This window comes from Oncorhynchus keta, chromosome 18 (assembly GCF_023373465.1).
Source record: "Oncorhynchus keta strain PuntledgeMale-10-30-2019 chromosome 18, Oket_V2, whole genome shotgun sequence".
Lineage (NCBI taxonomy): Eukaryota > Metazoa > Chordata > Actinopteri > Salmoniformes > Salmonidae > Oncorhynchus > Oncorhynchus keta.
In genome coordinates this window covers 21,064,838-21,080,584 of record NC_068438.1, presented here as the reverse complement: position 1 = coordinate 21,080,584, position 15,747 = coordinate 21,064,838, and the positions used below count along the sequence as shown (strand labels likewise).

The 15,747-nt window shown below is 42.7% G+C and overlaps 1 protein-coding gene across 1 annotated transcript in view; it reads right to left on the bottom strand.

Annotated features, from left to right (window-relative positions):
- LOC118397438 (transcription elongation factor SPT6-like) overlaps positions 1–15,728 on the bottom strand; it is a 31,895-nt gene extending 16,167 nt beyond the window's left edge. Inside the window, exons 1-22 of the mRNA XM_035792172.2 lie at positions 15,547–15,728; positions 14,886–14,994; positions 14,567–14,746; positions 14,245–14,315; positions 13,877–14,066; positions 13,691–13,775; positions 13,176–13,431; positions 11,940–12,041; positions 11,723–11,836; positions 11,538–11,627; positions 11,298–11,440; positions 10,989–11,131; positions 10,791–10,907; positions 10,402–10,531; positions 10,049–10,199; positions 8,481–8,635; positions 5,163–5,358; positions 4,757–4,899; positions 1,849–1,966; positions 1,482–1,558; positions 1,177–1,312; positions 225–362 (exon numbers count right to left, since the gene is read on the bottom strand). Coding sequence (XP_035648065.2) covers positions 225–362; positions 1,177–1,312; positions 1,482–1,558; positions 1,849–1,966; positions 4,757–4,899; positions 5,163–5,358; positions 8,481–8,635; positions 10,049–10,199; positions 10,402–10,531; positions 10,791–10,907; positions 10,989–11,131; positions 11,298–11,440; positions 11,538–11,627; positions 11,723–11,836; positions 11,940–12,041; positions 13,176–13,431; positions 13,691–13,775; positions 13,877–14,066; positions 14,245–14,315; positions 14,567–14,746; positions 14,886–14,985 — 2,835 coding nt within the window. The 5' untranslated portion in view covers positions 14,986–14,994; positions 15,547–15,728. The remainder of the gene's footprint in view (positions 1–224; positions 363–1,176; positions 1,313–1,481; positions 1,559–1,848; positions 1,967–4,756; positions 4,900–5,162; positions 5,359–8,480; positions 8,636–10,048; positions 10,200–10,401; positions 10,532–10,790; positions 10,908–10,988; positions 11,132–11,297; positions 11,441–11,537; positions 11,628–11,722; positions 11,837–11,939; positions 12,042–13,175; positions 13,432–13,690; positions 13,776–13,876; positions 14,067–14,244; positions 14,316–14,566; positions 14,747–14,885; positions 14,995–15,546) is intronic.
- Positions 15,729–15,747: the final 19 nt, after the last annotated feature.

Here is a 15,747-nt window from a genome sequence, read left to right as displayed (position 1 = left end):
AAAAGCCTGCCATATGAGTTCTGTTATACTCACAGACATCATTCAAACAGTTTTAGAAACTTCAGAGTGTTTTCTATCCAATACTAATAATAATATGCATATATTAGTATATGGGACTAAGTAGGAGGCAGTTCACTCTGGGCACGCTACTCATCCAAAAGTGAAAATGCTGCCCCCTATCCCAAACAAGTTAATCAAAGTTCTATTTGGAACTCAGTCTGTACCTGCAAAGGGTGTAACTTGAGGCAGAGGATGTCTTCGTCACTGCTGCACACCTGAGCATACTCCACCAGGGGGTCCTGGATCTTCCTGGCCACAGACACAGCCTGTCTCAGGAGAGGGGGGTAGTCCCGGAAATCTGCCTGTAGATTGGAGAAATAGAAAAATAAAGTACCAGTCAATAGTTAGGACACATCTACTCATTCAAGGGTTTTTCTTTATTTTACTATTTTCTACATTGTAGAATAATAGTGAAGACATCAAAACTATGAAATAACACATACGGAATCATGTAGTAACTAAACAAATCAAAATATATGTTATATTTGAGATTCTTCAAAGTAGCCACCCTTCGCCTTGATAACAGCTTCGCACACTCTTGGCATTCTTTCAATCAGCTTCACCTGGAATGCTTTTCCAACAGTCTTGATGGAGTTTCCACATATGCTGAGCACTTGTTGGCTGCTTTTCTCATCCAAAACCATCTCAATTGGGTTGAGGTCGGGTGATTGTGGAGGCCAGGTCATCTGATGCAGCACTCCATCACACTCCTTCTTGGTCAAATAGCCCTTACACAGCCTGGAGGTGAATAATCTTTTTTGGTTACAACATGATTCCATATGCGTTATGTCATTGTTGTGATGTCTTCACTATTATTATATAATATAGAAAATAGTAAAAAGAAAGAAGAACCCTTGAATGAGTAGGTGTGTCCAAACTTATGACTGGTACGGTATGTAGAGTTAAGAGAAAAATCTATTTAACTGTCACTCACTCCACAATATTACAGTCATTGGCAATACATATTACATATTTAAAAACCACATTGTGGACCACTCATAGAGAGTTTCTGGAGGTACAGTATGTAGAAAACCTCCAATGTAGACTAAATTTAGTTGAGGAAATGTCTTGTGAGAATAAAGAAAACATGTTTGGGAAATGAGGGCAGGACTTGACCTCTGACTTCTTGCTGTTCATGTAGAGCATGGCCAGTTCATTATCAACCAGCTCCACCCCGATGGTGGGGAAGGAGGACTCCTGCTCCAGCTCACTGGCAGTGCGTTTAATGTCCTCAATCACCATCTGGGCGTCCCTGCACAGGGAGTGGAGGGGGAACATTACAAACGTTCAGGACGTGCGTCCCAAATGGCACCCAAGTAGTGCACTATATAGGGAATAGGGTGCTGTTTGGGATGCACCCTCAGTCATGTTAGTAAGCTTCTTCAAACAGTAGTCTAAGAAACCAGGAGAGGGTTGCAAACCTGTTCTCCCCAGCTATAGCGATGATGTGAGGCTTCTTGCTGTTCAGAAACTTCTTCAGGGTTTCAATATCGTGGATCTAAAGGTATGGTAGGACAAATATTACAATATTTACTACAAATATGGTCAACAATGGATGGTATGGTTATCTGAGCTTCTTCAAAACTCTTGCTCTGTGTCCCAAATGGACCCTATTCCCTACAGAGTGCACTACTTCTTTCCGGAGCCCTATGGTACGAAATAAAAGTATGAAAATGTATGCACTCAATACACTAATTGTAAGTCGCTCTGGACAAGAGCATCTGCTAAATGACTAACATGTAAATGGGTGCCATTTAGGACTCACACTTGGTTTGGTTTTATATATACCTTTTTCTCCCTTTCATCCTCCCTCCATGCGTTCCTCCTCTTCAGGAAGTAAGGAAGCCTGAGGAAATCCCCCACCTCTCCGTCACCATTCACCAGGGCACAGAACACTGGGGTGTCTCTGTAGACAGACAGAGGTTTGCAGTGAATAATAACTATGTCACAAACAGAGGAATACCTATGTGAGAATGCTGTTCATCGACTACAGCTCGGCATTCAACACCATAGTACCCTCCAAGCTCGTCATCAAGCTCGAGACCCTGGGTCTCGACCCCGCCCTGTGCAACTCGGTACTGGACTTCCTGACGGGCCGCCCCCAGGTGGTGAGGGAAGGCAACAACATCTCCTCCCCGCTGATCCTCAACACGGGGGCCCCACAAGGGTGCGTTCTGAGCCCTCTCCTGTACTCCCTGTTCACCCACGACTGCGTGGCCACGCACGCCTCCAACTCAATCATCAAGTTTGCGGACGACACAACAGTGGTAGGCTTGATTACCAACAACGACGAGACGGCCTACAGGGAGGAGGTGAGGGCCCTCGGAGTGTGGTGTCAGGAAAATAACCTCACACTCAACGTCAACAAAACTAAGGAGATGATTGTGGACTTCAGGGAACACCCCCCTATCCACATCGATGGAACAGTAGTGGAGAGGGTAGCTAGTTTTAAGTTCCTCTGCATACACATCACAGACAAACTGAATTGGTCCACTCACACTGACAGCGTCGTGAAGAAGGCGCAGCAGCGCCTATTCAACCTCAGGAGGCTGAAGAAATTCGGCTTGTCACCAAAAGCACTCACAAACTTCTACAGATGCACAATCGAGAGCATCCTGGCGGGCTGTATCACCGCCTGGTACGGCAACTGCTCCGCCCTCAACCGTAAGGCTCTCCAGAGGGTAGTGAGGACTGCACAACGCATCACCGGGGCAAACTACCTGCCCTCCAGGACACCTACACCACCCGTTGTTACAGGAAGGCCATAAAGATCATCAAGGACATCAACCACCCGAACCACTGCCTGTTCACCCCGCTATCATCCAGAAGGTGAGGTCAGTACAGGTGCATCAAAGCTGGGACCGAGAGACTGAAAAACAGCTTCTATCTCAAGGCCATCAGACTGTTAAACAGCCACCACTAACATTGAGTGGCTGCTGCCAACACACTGTCATTGACACTGACCCAACTCCAGCCATTTTAATAATGGGAAATGATGTAAATATATCACTAGCCACTTTAAACAATGCTACCTTATATAATGTTACTTACCCTACATTATTCATCTCATATGCATATGTATATACTGTACTCTACATCATCGACTGCATCCTTATGTAATACATGTATCACTAGCCACTTTAACTATGCCACTTTGTTTACTTTGTCTACACACTCATATGTATATACTGTACTCGATACCATCTACTGTATGCTGCTCTGTACCATCACTCATTCATATATCCTTATGTACATATTCCTTATCCCCTTACACTGTGTATAAGACAGTAGTTTTGGAATTGTTAGTTAGATTACTTGTTGGTTATCACTGCATTGTCGGAACTAGAAGCACAAGCATTTCGCTACACTCGCATTAACATCTGCTAACCATGTGTATGTGACAAATAACATTTGATTTGATTTGAACATAGAGTTCCTATTAAATTTCTCAAGGGGTTATATCATAAACCCTCAATGTTCCAGAATGGGGTGAAAATGGTAGCCATATTGGCCAGGGAGAAATCCAAACCAGTCTAATTTGAATTAATGGCAGTAGAGGCATACTTTGGAAAACAAAAGTAAGGAAAACAAAAGTAAGGCATGTGATATTTAAAAAATTGTGTAATAGAATTATTGTCAACCCAAAATATTTTCATATAATTATAAATACAGTTTTATACACATTTTCTGTGTAAATAGCCTCTAAAATATATGCAAACAGACTGTAATTGTCAAACATTTTGTTTTCTTGGAAAGCTTTGAGTGCTATTATACTGTATGATACAATATCAGTACTTGTTGCATTTACAACTTGACTAAGTTCTATCATCAACTGATTTAGCCAGTGTATGGCTGTGGATTGACTGCATAGATGCAGTAAAGAGGTCAATGGAACTCAACCAAAATAATGGAAATACCATGGAAACGCGTGTGGTGAAGGATGCCATTGGGAAAAGATCCTGAATCTCCTCATTGCCCTCCAGCAAAATTAGACTACATTTAGGCTATTGTTTATACGTGTCATGGTCACCAATCAACTGCATTACAGTTAAAAAGACTGACTAACACCACTTCTCTGTGCAAGCTATGCGGCAGGTAGCCTAGTGGTTAGAGAGCTGGACTAGTAACCGAAAGGTTGCAAGATCGAATCCCCGAGCTGACAAGGTAAAAATCTGTCATTTGGCCCCTGAACAAGGTTAACCCTAGGCCATCATTGAACATAATAATTTGTTCTTAACTGACTTGCCTAGTTAAATAAAGAATGTTTAAAATGCTACCAGCTTATACAAAGGGAGTTAGCATAGCAGTCACTCAATACTTCTAAACCTGAGAAGGAACTACATCTAAATGTTATACCAAATATATCGAAATTGGACTTTAGTAAGCATATTGTGGGCCAGACATGACAAATATCCATTTTGATTGATCAGATTTGTGGAATGTGCGCCAATCCGGTGTCCTTCTATCCCCCACGGTCTGCGTTCCCTCGACCTCTTATCACATCTATTGATTGAATGGAATGTTGGCATATTGGCAGTTCATTTGAGACAGTTAGAGAGACCCTATTCCCTATATGGTGCACTACTTTTGCCCAGAGGCACATAGGGTCTAGTCAAAAGTTGTGCACTACATAGGGACTAGGGTGAAATTTGGGACACAAATAAAGTGAAGTCAGAGACAGTGTGCAGTACTCTACCTGCTGGATGAGAAGGCCACTCCCAGCACGCGGATCCCTTTGCCGTGGGCCTCAGACATGAGCTCCTCATCCTCCTCCTCCACTTGTTGGTCAGGCCGATAGGGCGCCACCTTCAGCCAGTTATACAGCTTCCTGCTGCAGGCCTGAGGGGCGGGCAACCACTATCACAACACTGTAGCAGGCTCAACATACATCAATGCTCTGAGCCGCCTGCTTTGGAAAGTCAATACCAGAATAAGAAAATAAGTCATCAATACCAAAGTAGCAATGACGTCACATCAAAGTAAAGAAAAGAAGAAGTTTAAATGTTGAGGTAATGTCTTCACAATATATCACAATAGATGTTGCTGCAGAAGATGTATCCTTGGGTGTGTGTGCATGTGAGGGGGGAAGCGGGGGGGAGTACCTTAATGATGTTCTCCTTTGCTTCTGCAATAAGTTTGTTCTTCAGCTCTTTCGCCATCTGCGGGTAAAGGAACTGTTTGAGGGAGCGCTCGATGGCCAGAGTGCGCTGTCTGTTCCACTCCTGAACCTGGTGGCTGAACTCATCTCTGTAGTAAAACTGCTTTATCTCTTCATAGTACGCCTGGTCACCTCCGTACCTGCTCAACAAACATAGTGATATCATCGATACTTGACTGATTCAGGAAAGTATACATGTAAAAAAGAATACATTTTGGAATATGTTATTACATGTTATTAATGGTTATTTCATGATATTAATATATTATTACACAAGCTCAGAACCTGCGTTGCAAATGGTACCCTACTCCCTACATCAGTGGTTCCCAAACTTTTTATAGTCCCGTACCCCTTCAAACATTCAACCTCCAGCTGTGTACCCCCTCTAGCACCAGGGTCAGCACACTCTCAAATGTTGTTTTTTGCCATCATTGTAAGCCTGCCACACACACACACACTATACAAAAGATTTATTAAACATAAGAATGAGTGTGAGTTTTTGTCACAATCCGGTTCGTGGGGAGTGACAAAGAGCTATATATAAAACCTTATTTGTTAATCTAAAAAGGTAAATAACTCACCATAGGTTAATGAGAAGGGTGTGATTGAAAGGATGCACATAACTCTGCAATGTTGGGTTGTATTGACGAGAGTCTCAGTCTTAAAGCATTTTCTACACACGGTCTGTATTTAGTTTTCATGCTAGTGAGGGCTGAGAATCCACTCTCACATAGGTATGTGGTTGCAAAGGGCATCAGTGTCTTAACAGCGCTATTTGCCAAGGCAGGATACTCTGAACGCAGCCCTATCCATAAATCTGGCAGTGGCTTCAAATTAAATTAAATTTCCACAGAACCGCTTGTTGCAATTTCGATGAGGCTCTCTTGTTCAGATATCGGTAAGTGGACTGGAGGCAGAGAATGAAAGGGATAATGAATCCAGTTGTGTTCAGATATCGGTAAGTGGTAAGTCGGTAAGTTCTTCAGATATCGGTAAGTGGACTGGAGGCAGAGAATGAAAGGGATAATGAATCCAGTTGTGTTCAGATATCGGTAAGTGGTAAGTCGGTAAGTTCTTCAGATATCAGTAAGTGGACTGGAGGCAGGGAATGAAAGGGATAATGGAATCCAGTTGTGTGGTCCATTTCGGGAAAGTACCTTCGTAATTGCGCACCCAACTCACTCATGTGCTTCGCTATATCACATTTGACATTGTCCGTAAGCTTGAGTTAATTTGCACACAAAAAAAACATGATGATGGAAAGACCTCTGCATTGTCCTTGTTAATTCAGACAGAGAAGAGCTCCAACTTCTTAATAATAGCCTCAATTCTGTCCTGGAGAGTCCCTGTAATTCTAGATTCAGATCATTCAGGCGAGAAAAAACAACCCAGATAGGCCACTCGTATGAGAAACTCGTCATCATGCAAGAGGTCAGACAAGTGAAAATTAGTAAAGAAAACTTTAAACTTGTCTCTTGTCAATATTTTGCCCCTTGATAACCAGCGCACTTCTGTATGTTGTAAAAGCGTTATTTGGTCACTGCCATTTTCATTGCATAATGCAGAAAATACACGAGCGTTCAGGGGCCTTGCTTTAACAAAGTTAAGCATTTTCACTGTCGTGTTCAAAACGTCTTTCAAGATGTCAGGCATTCCCTTTGCACTGCCTCTCGTTGGATGATGCAGTGTACCCAAGTGGCGTCGGGAGCAACTGCTTGCACATTCTTTTTTTTTTTTTAACCTTCATTTAACCAGGCAAGTCAGTTAAGAACATATTCTTATTTTCAATGACGGCCTGGGAACAGTGGGTTAACTGCCTGTTCAGGGGCAGAACGACAGATTTGTCAGGTCAGGGGTTTGAACTCGCAACCTTCCGGTTACTAGTCCAACGCTCTAACCACTAGGCTACGCTGCCGCCCCACATGTGTTACCACTCCACTATGTCTCCATGTCATGGCTTTTGCGCAATCAGTACAGATACCAACACATCTTGACCACTAATGTCTATTTGATGTCACAAAGCTGTCTAGTAGTTTTAAAATATCCTCTCCTGTTGTCCTGGTTTCCAGTGGTTTGTCTTCCTTAATTGACGCCTCATAACCGTAACGGACATATACCAGGAGCTGTGCCAGGCCCGCCACGTCTGTTGACTCATCCAGCTGTAACAGACATATACCAGGAGCTGTGCCAGGCCCGCCACGTCTGTTGACTCATCCAGCTGTAACAGACATATACCAGGAGCTGTGCCAGGCCCGCCACGTCTGTTGACTCATCCAGCTGTAACAGACATATACCAGGAGCTGTGCCAGGCCCGCCACGTCTGTTGACTCATCCAGCTGTAACGCATAGAATTCACTGGCTTGTATGCGAATCAGTAATTGTTTCAAAACATCTCCTGCCATGTCACTGCTGTGTCGTGAAACAGTGTTGTTTGATGTATAGTCTGTAATGTCTTTATAATTTTTGGGGGCCTTTTCCCCAAGCATTGTCCCAGCCATATTTTCGGCAGCAGGAAGAATTAAGTCCTCCACAATAGTAGGGTCTTGTCTGTCCTAGCCACTCGGTAGCTCACCATATAAGACGCTTCTAGCTTCTAACTTCTATCTGTTGCTTTTATACATGTTTTACTAATCGAAAGTCATCTGAATTCTCGCTCAAAAAACTCCTGTGGTTTATTTTTCAAATTGGCATGTTTAGTTTCTAAATTTCTGTGCAAGCAAACGTTTCCCGTGACAGAGTAATGGTTAATGTGGTCCTTCTGTAGCTCAGTTGGTAGAGCATGGCGCTTGTAACGCCAGGGTAGTGGGTTGATTCCCGGGACCACCCATACATAGAATGTATGCACACATGACTGTAAGTCGCTTTGGATAAAAGCGTCTGCTAAATGGCATATATTATTATTATTATTATTATATTAATGTGATTGGATGTTAATTATTTGACTAGGCTACCTGTATTTGATATTGTGTTGTTATTTCGAAGAAACACTAGATGGTTTATTTTTATTTTTGGCAGTGAAACGAGGCTACTCAGATGAGAAAAAAACATCACCCAAATGTATAGCCCTGTTGGAAAATGTGAATCACATTTTTATTTGGTTTACCCCCGACGGCATTGCACGTATCCCTGGGAATACCGCCCTACATAAATGCACTAAATATGACCAGAGCGTAGTGCACTATTTAGTGAATATGGGGCCATTTGGGATGCTGACAATGTTATTAATATGTTATTACACAACGTTATACTAAAAAGCCCTCACCCCTTCACTCCAATCAGGTCAATACAGATGTTTATGGTGAGCAGGCCCTCTTCCTCTGCCTGGAACATCTTGAGGAACTGGTCTCCATTCAGCTCCTTTACAGGCTTGTTTTTCAGATACTTAAAGGAGTAACCATAATGGGCCTCATCCACATCCTATAGGAGAGATTAGACCACATACATGTCTGGTAGAGTACTTCAAACTAGATCACGACATATTAATATATGCACTAACTGTAAGTCGCTAAATGACTTAAATGTCAAAATATGAGTCAATGAAAAGAACATGTTAGATGTATTTTTTCTATACAGTACGTACTGTGCCATCAGAAAGTATTCATACCCCTTGACTTATTACACATTTTGATGTCTTACAGCCTGAATTCAAAATGTATTAAATTTATTTTGATGGTCACTCTGACAGAGCTCCTGAGTTCCTCTGTGGAGATGGTGATCCTGCTGGAAGGTTCTCCCATCTCTGCAGCACTCTACCAATCAGGCCTTTATGATAGTGGCCAGACGGAAGCCACTCCTCAGTAAAAGGCACGACAGCCCACTTGGAGTTTGCCAAAATTCACCTAAAGGACTCTCAGACCATGAGAAGCAAGATTATCTGGTCTGATGAAACCAAGATTGAACTCTTTGGCCTAAATACCAAGCGTCACATCTGGAAGAAACATGGCACCATGACTACGGTGAAGCATGGTGGTGGCAGCATCATGCTGTGGGGATGTTTTTCAGCGGCTCAGGATCGAGGAAAAGATTAACAAAGAGATCCTTGATGAAAACCTGCTCCAGAGCGCTCAGGACCTCAGACTGGGGTGAAGGTTCACCTTCCAACAGGACAACAACCTTAAGCACACAGCCAAGACAATGCAGGAGTGGCTTCAGGACAAGTCTCTGAATGTCCTTTAGTGCTCCAGCCAGAGCCCAGACTTGAACCTGATCAAACATCTTTGGAGAGTGCACTGTAGACAGGTGAGTTTCTTTCTAAATCATGTCCAAACTATTGAATTGGCCATAGGTAGACTCCAAACAAGTTGTAGTGACATCTCAAGGATGTTTCAGACTGTAACAAAACAAAATGTGGAAAAAGTCAAGAGGTGTGAATAGGGAAAGGGGATACCTAGTCAGTTGCAAAACTGAACCCATTCAACCAAAATGTGTCTTCCGCATTTAACCCAACCACTCTGAGTCAGAGGAACAGTTGTTGTGAGAGTTAACTGCCTTGCTAAAGGGCAGAACAGCAGATTTTCCACCTTGCCGGTTCAGGGATTCAAACAAGCAACCTTGTGGTTACAGTCCCAACACTCTAACCGCTAGGCTACCTGACACCTCTGAAGGTATTGAATATACCACGAAAGACCTAATTAAACCACTAATACAACCAACAATTAAGTGGAGGTAATTGCAGAGTAGGGTTGGAAAATTCAAGTAACTTTCACAAATTCCCAGGAATTCCTGGTAGAAGGATAAAGGATTTCTTCCAACTAGGATTTCTGGAAAACCTGGGAATTTTCAGAATGTTTCCGTGATTTTTCAACCCTATTGCACATAGATGGTGTATACCTTCTTTCCCTTCTTGGTGGGTTTGATGTTGATCTTAGCTCTTTCCTGGAACGTCTGTCGGAGCACATGTCTGACTAGAGGTTCCCGGGCGATCTGCATGGCGACCATGTAGCGAGTCCCCTCCAGTACTGCCTCCGCTGTGCTGAACTGGCTGCACAGGCAGAGAGAACATACTATTAGTAGTATTGTGGAAGGTATAGGTTTGCATCTCAAATGGTGCGACTTGAGATGCAGCCATGTACAAGTTTGCATATTCACCTCTCAACACCAACTCTGTTACTGCTAAAATGGTTGGGTTATCTTAATATTAAAGTGTATTCTGTATACAGTGCAATAATGAGTCACCGGTTAACCTGCAGATGTAGTCCTTAGCCAACTCCATGGGCTCAGCAGGAAACTGCTCCGTCTCGTGACGCTGGTAACTGTCACGTAGGTTTTCTCCAAACTGCTCTGGAGTCAGACCAAACTTCTTGGCCAGGCCATCTGATGAGAGAACCCTTTAAATGGTGGACTCAAAAACCGTTGCAAATACAATTGGCTCGTGATACAGGAAGTGTACTTCGATTAGCAAACTCTGTTAAAGTACACTAGTCACAGTTTTCCAGTCACACATTATTTTGCAAGTTTTTGTATTATCACAAGCTAAGTATATAGACCTGAAGATGTACTGTATAGCACACAAATCTGTCTGTAATAGGTGCTGATAGTGACGCCTACTGGACACACATGATAAAGCACTCACCCAGTCCTGCACACTGGCAGATGCTGTACATATCCCTGCGAGATGCAAGCTTCAGGTCCGGCCCCTTTGACTGCTCCTCTTCTATCTCTTCCTCCTCCTCTACTTCCTGCTCATTACCTGCGGACAGAATACATGATAATTACTCTGGTGAGGGTAAAGGTGCTTTCCCCATCTTACAATATATAATCTAAATCGTACCATCTTCATCCACTTTGATCTTCTTCATCTTTTTCTTGCTGGACCTGGCTGCATTCTGCATCTTTGGAATATCTCGGCCATAGTACAGCAGGAAATGGTTGTAGACGTCGCCCAGTTCCTCACTAGACTGGACATCCTTCAACCTTGTCAAAAAACATAATCAGGTATGCATTCAGATACAACAAAGATAATAAAGGTGTCATAACATGACTAGCGTACTGTCCAAGGGGTGTACTTGTACATCAAGTTGCCTCACTACAGAGACAGGAGATGGGCTGTTACAAACATGTTTGACATGATAAGCCTTACCTCTCTAAATCTGAAGTGTCTAGTGGTCGAATGCCATCAGCCAGTGGCTTATCTGGGTCAGCTGAGATCTGTTCAAACTGGTATCCCTGCATCTTCTGGAACAGGCGTCTTAGGTTCTGTTTGCGGGTTTTCAGCTGGGTCCACTGAGGAGGAAAAAAAGTCCCACATTAAACAGTAATTAAGCAGAGAGAATAAATGAAGGGTTAAAGTTAACCAAAATCCAATGCTACCGTATATTACCTTCTCATCCCACTGCCAAACCTTCCACAGATCATTGATATTGAGTTCAGGCTCCACATACTCTTTCCTGTAGAATGCTATAAACGGAACCTAGAGGTGAAACAATGAAGACAGTTGTATTAACTGTGAAAAATGATATGGAAGAACTCAACTTTACCGACAGTGCTAGAAGGACTGTGTAGTACCTCAAAGTGTTGGTTTCTCATGAAATTCAAAGCCTCTTTAATCTTCTGGATGGTGCTGGGTCCTTTTCTGCTGAAAGTAGTGGTTGGACCTCTGTCCAAATAGTCTGCGTTCTCCTGAAAACACAGAATATTAGATTTTAAAAACAGACCTAGACTGTAGTATCAGCTTTAACTAATTGTCTTATGAACCCTAGCTAAAATATCCTCACTCCAGTACCTGCATGGAGATGGTGAGAGTAGAGAAGGCATTCCTATAGATCCACTCAGCCTCCTGTTCCAGCTCATCATCCTCTGCTGGCTTCACACGAGTGGAGCGTAACTAAAAACAACAAGACCACACACATAGAAAGGGGTATGGGCTACAGTAGTGGTATTCAAAGTCAGTGGTATTCAACGTCAGTGGTATTCAACGTCAGTGGTATTCAACGTCAGTGGTATTCAAAGTCAGTGGTATTCAAAGTCAGTGGTATTCAAAGTCAGTGGTATTCAAAGTCAGTGGTATTCAAAGTCGGGGTCGCAGGGGAACTACAGTGAAAGAATTATGAGTATAGATTATTATTTGCCAGCAGCATACCACCCTGCATACCACTGCTGGCTTGCTTCTGAAGCTAAGCAAGGTTGGTCATGGTCAGTTCCTGGATGGGAGACCAGATGCTTCTGAAAGTGGTGTTGGAGGGCCAGTAGGAGGCACTCTTTCCTCTGGTTTAAAAAATATCCTAATGCCCCAGGGCAGTGATTGGGGACACTGCCCTGTGTAGGGTGCCGTCTTTCGGATGGGATGTTAAACGGGTGTCCTAACTCTCTGAGGTCATTAAAGATCCCATGGCACTTATCGTAAGAGTAGGGGTGTTAACCCCGGTGTCCTGGCTAAATTCCCAATCTGGCCCTCAAACCATTACAGTCACCTAATAATCCCCAGTTTACAATTGGCTCATTAATCCCCCTCCTCTCCCCTGTAACTATTCCCCAGGTTGTTGCCGCAAATGAGAACGTGTTCTCAGTCAACTGACCTGGTAAAATAATGGATTGTATGGGACAATATGCAAAAGTTTTTGAGAAAGATAATTATAATTTATTTATTTTATTTAGTAAATGTATTTATTAGTTTCTTTTCATTTTGATAAGAGATGCAAATGTAATGAATTGAAGGTGATTTGTTTATGTAAAAATCCAAATGTACCAATATTAAGGTTGTGTCATTTTTGGGGTGGGTTCATGCAAAATTATTGTGAAGAAAATGTGGTCCCCAGAAATTCTGGCTGAAGAAATGAAAAAGTTTGAATAACACAAAGCTACAGCATCAAGTCCATAACTGTTATAGGTGAGTTTCAGGTGCTCACGTGTCCCAATGACTATGACTGTGCACCCTATTCCCTATATAGTGCACTACTTTTGACCAGAGCCCATAGGGTTCGAGTGCCATTTGGGACGCACAATATAGAAGTATACACACCTGGAACCTCTCTGGCATGTCAGTGGAGCGGATCTCGTTGTCCTGGTCCGTCATGTGACTGCTCTCCAGCTCGCTAGGCTCATAGATCTCAAAGATACTGCGTCGACCCACCCTCTTCTTGGCCTGCTTCTTGGGCCGGTCCCATGACTCTTCATCTGCATCCTCCTCCTCCTCCTCTGCATCTTCATAGGCTTCAGTGTCAAACTCGGCAAAGTCAAAGTCCCCTCCGAATATCTCTTGGGCTTCCTGAAGGGCTCTGTAAAAAGGCAGTGGTGCTCAGTACTAAATACTGCATGTGAGTACAGATAAACATGCCAGCGTCCCAAATGGCACTCTATTATAGTGCCCTACTTTTGACCAGTGCCCATAGGGGAATAGGGTGCCATTTGGGAAACATCTACCATATCAAATTCCATTGCACAAATAGGACTTCTTACTTTCGGGTAAGCTTTCAGGTGGAGAGGCTACTGCAAATTGGGATCTAAGTGATTAAATTAAATTTCAGAATCACTTACGCATCTGTATATCCTGGCAGCTTCTTCCTCCACTTGGGTTTTTTCAAGGGCTGTCCGTCATCATCCACAATAAAGTCATCGATATCTGAGGAAATAAAAAAAAAACACTATGACTCAAATATTTTCAAATGGCTAACTCAAAACAACTCGACTGTTTATAGATGAAGAAACTAAAATGTTTCATACCAGACTCTTCATCGTCCTCCTCCTCATCCTCCCCGGGATGCAAAGGCACATCCAATGCCTCACCCTCATCCGCTCCCGTCCCCATGAAGATCTCATCCGCTATCATGTCCTTCTCATGGGCCTCCCTGACATCTTCATCTCCCTCCTCATCCTCATCATCCGACATGTCTCGCAAACGACGGAACTTTTGCTATTTATGATGATAAGGAAGGAGTAGAGATATCAGGAAAACATTTTAGTCAATCTACTTTTACATAGTATTTTTAGAGTGGGACCATGGGACAAGACACGAGACCTCCGCTGTGTTGTTATACAGTGTCCATGATGACAATTCATTTTGCTTGTCATAATGGCATCGGAATATTTACCCTTTTCACTTTTACTCCCAAATTCTCCTCAATGAGATCAATATCATCATCATCCAAGCGGTCGTCAAAGCCTGTAGACAGAAATCCCAAGATACTCAAACACCAAAGGTGATTATTATTGGTATGCATGATTCTGCTGCACACTGTTTGGTGTCAAAAATCATGACTGCTTGAATCTGAATGGGCAAAATAGAATCAAAGGTTTTACGACATTATAGTTTATTCAATGACTGAAGACATAGCCTACAATGTGGCTAGGAAGCAATCACAGTGCTGCCCAGACATGAATAAATACAGGACCAATTTATGAATGAACACTTACTTCTCTTCCTCTTACGGTGTCCAATTTCCTCCCCAGAGTCACTATCACCTTCTTTATCTTTATTCCCTTCTTCCTCATCCTCTTCCTCCCCTTCCCCTTCCTCCACACCATCATCAATCAGACCACAGAGGTTTCCATCTGCATCTTGATCCTCTGTATTCTCCTCTTCCTCCTCCTCATCTAAGTAAGTCACAAATCAAGAAATTGTACATTGTTAACATCGATCTTATTTAGTGTAGTTGTGATGATGTCCCTATGTCAAGGGACATCTTTGAAATAAAATCTAAATGGTTGACATGTTGTACAATGAAAAGATTACCATCATTTGCTGCAGCATGCTTCAGTGCCTTTTTCTCTGTGTCCTCTGGACACCCAAATTCCTCCTCAGACTCCTCTGCTTCCCTCTCGATGAAATCCATGTTTAGTGGCTGTTGAAGAGATAATAAACAACATGATTTTCATTAGCTGGTTATGTGTCAAAGAACAGTTTTTGGAAATAATGTTATGGGACAGAATTATTCCATCATTTAAAAACGTTAACCAATTTATTACACCATATGTTTAAGTATGGCTATGTCATAAGAAAACCTTATTGTAAACAATTAAATATTAGGCTACAATAAGCTATGATGATAAGACGCTGCTGTCTGCCATGGCTGACTGGTAGAGATGCAGTAGAACATTATTATACCCAGGGGGCGAAGACATTTCTTGATATCACAAGATTTAGCTAGTTAGCTACGATAAAAATGTATATGACTTTGCAAATAAGCAAAGGTAACCGTAGCTATCCAACGGATATCAGTCTGGAGCCAAAGGTAGCATTCTTCTTAGCTACAACAACATAGCCAACGTTAGCTAGCTTGCATAACAACAATGGAATGAGATGGCTACCAAGCTAGCCTCATCTACTGTAGCTAGCATACAGCTGTATTGCCTCAAACAGCTGGCTGACTTCCATCGCCCATAACCGTACATACCTATGTGACAGGAGGCAGGACCGGCTTCTTTTTAAGTTGACTGATTAGCAAAGCGTGATATGGAAAATAGATTCATTTCTTAACGACATGAATGTATTAGCTATCTAGGCGCAAGCAAATTTCCAAGACTGGAATGCAGAAAAATCCCTCAAACTCTAAATGAAGGCGAGGCACGTCACAGATGAACACAGCTCTCCTTGG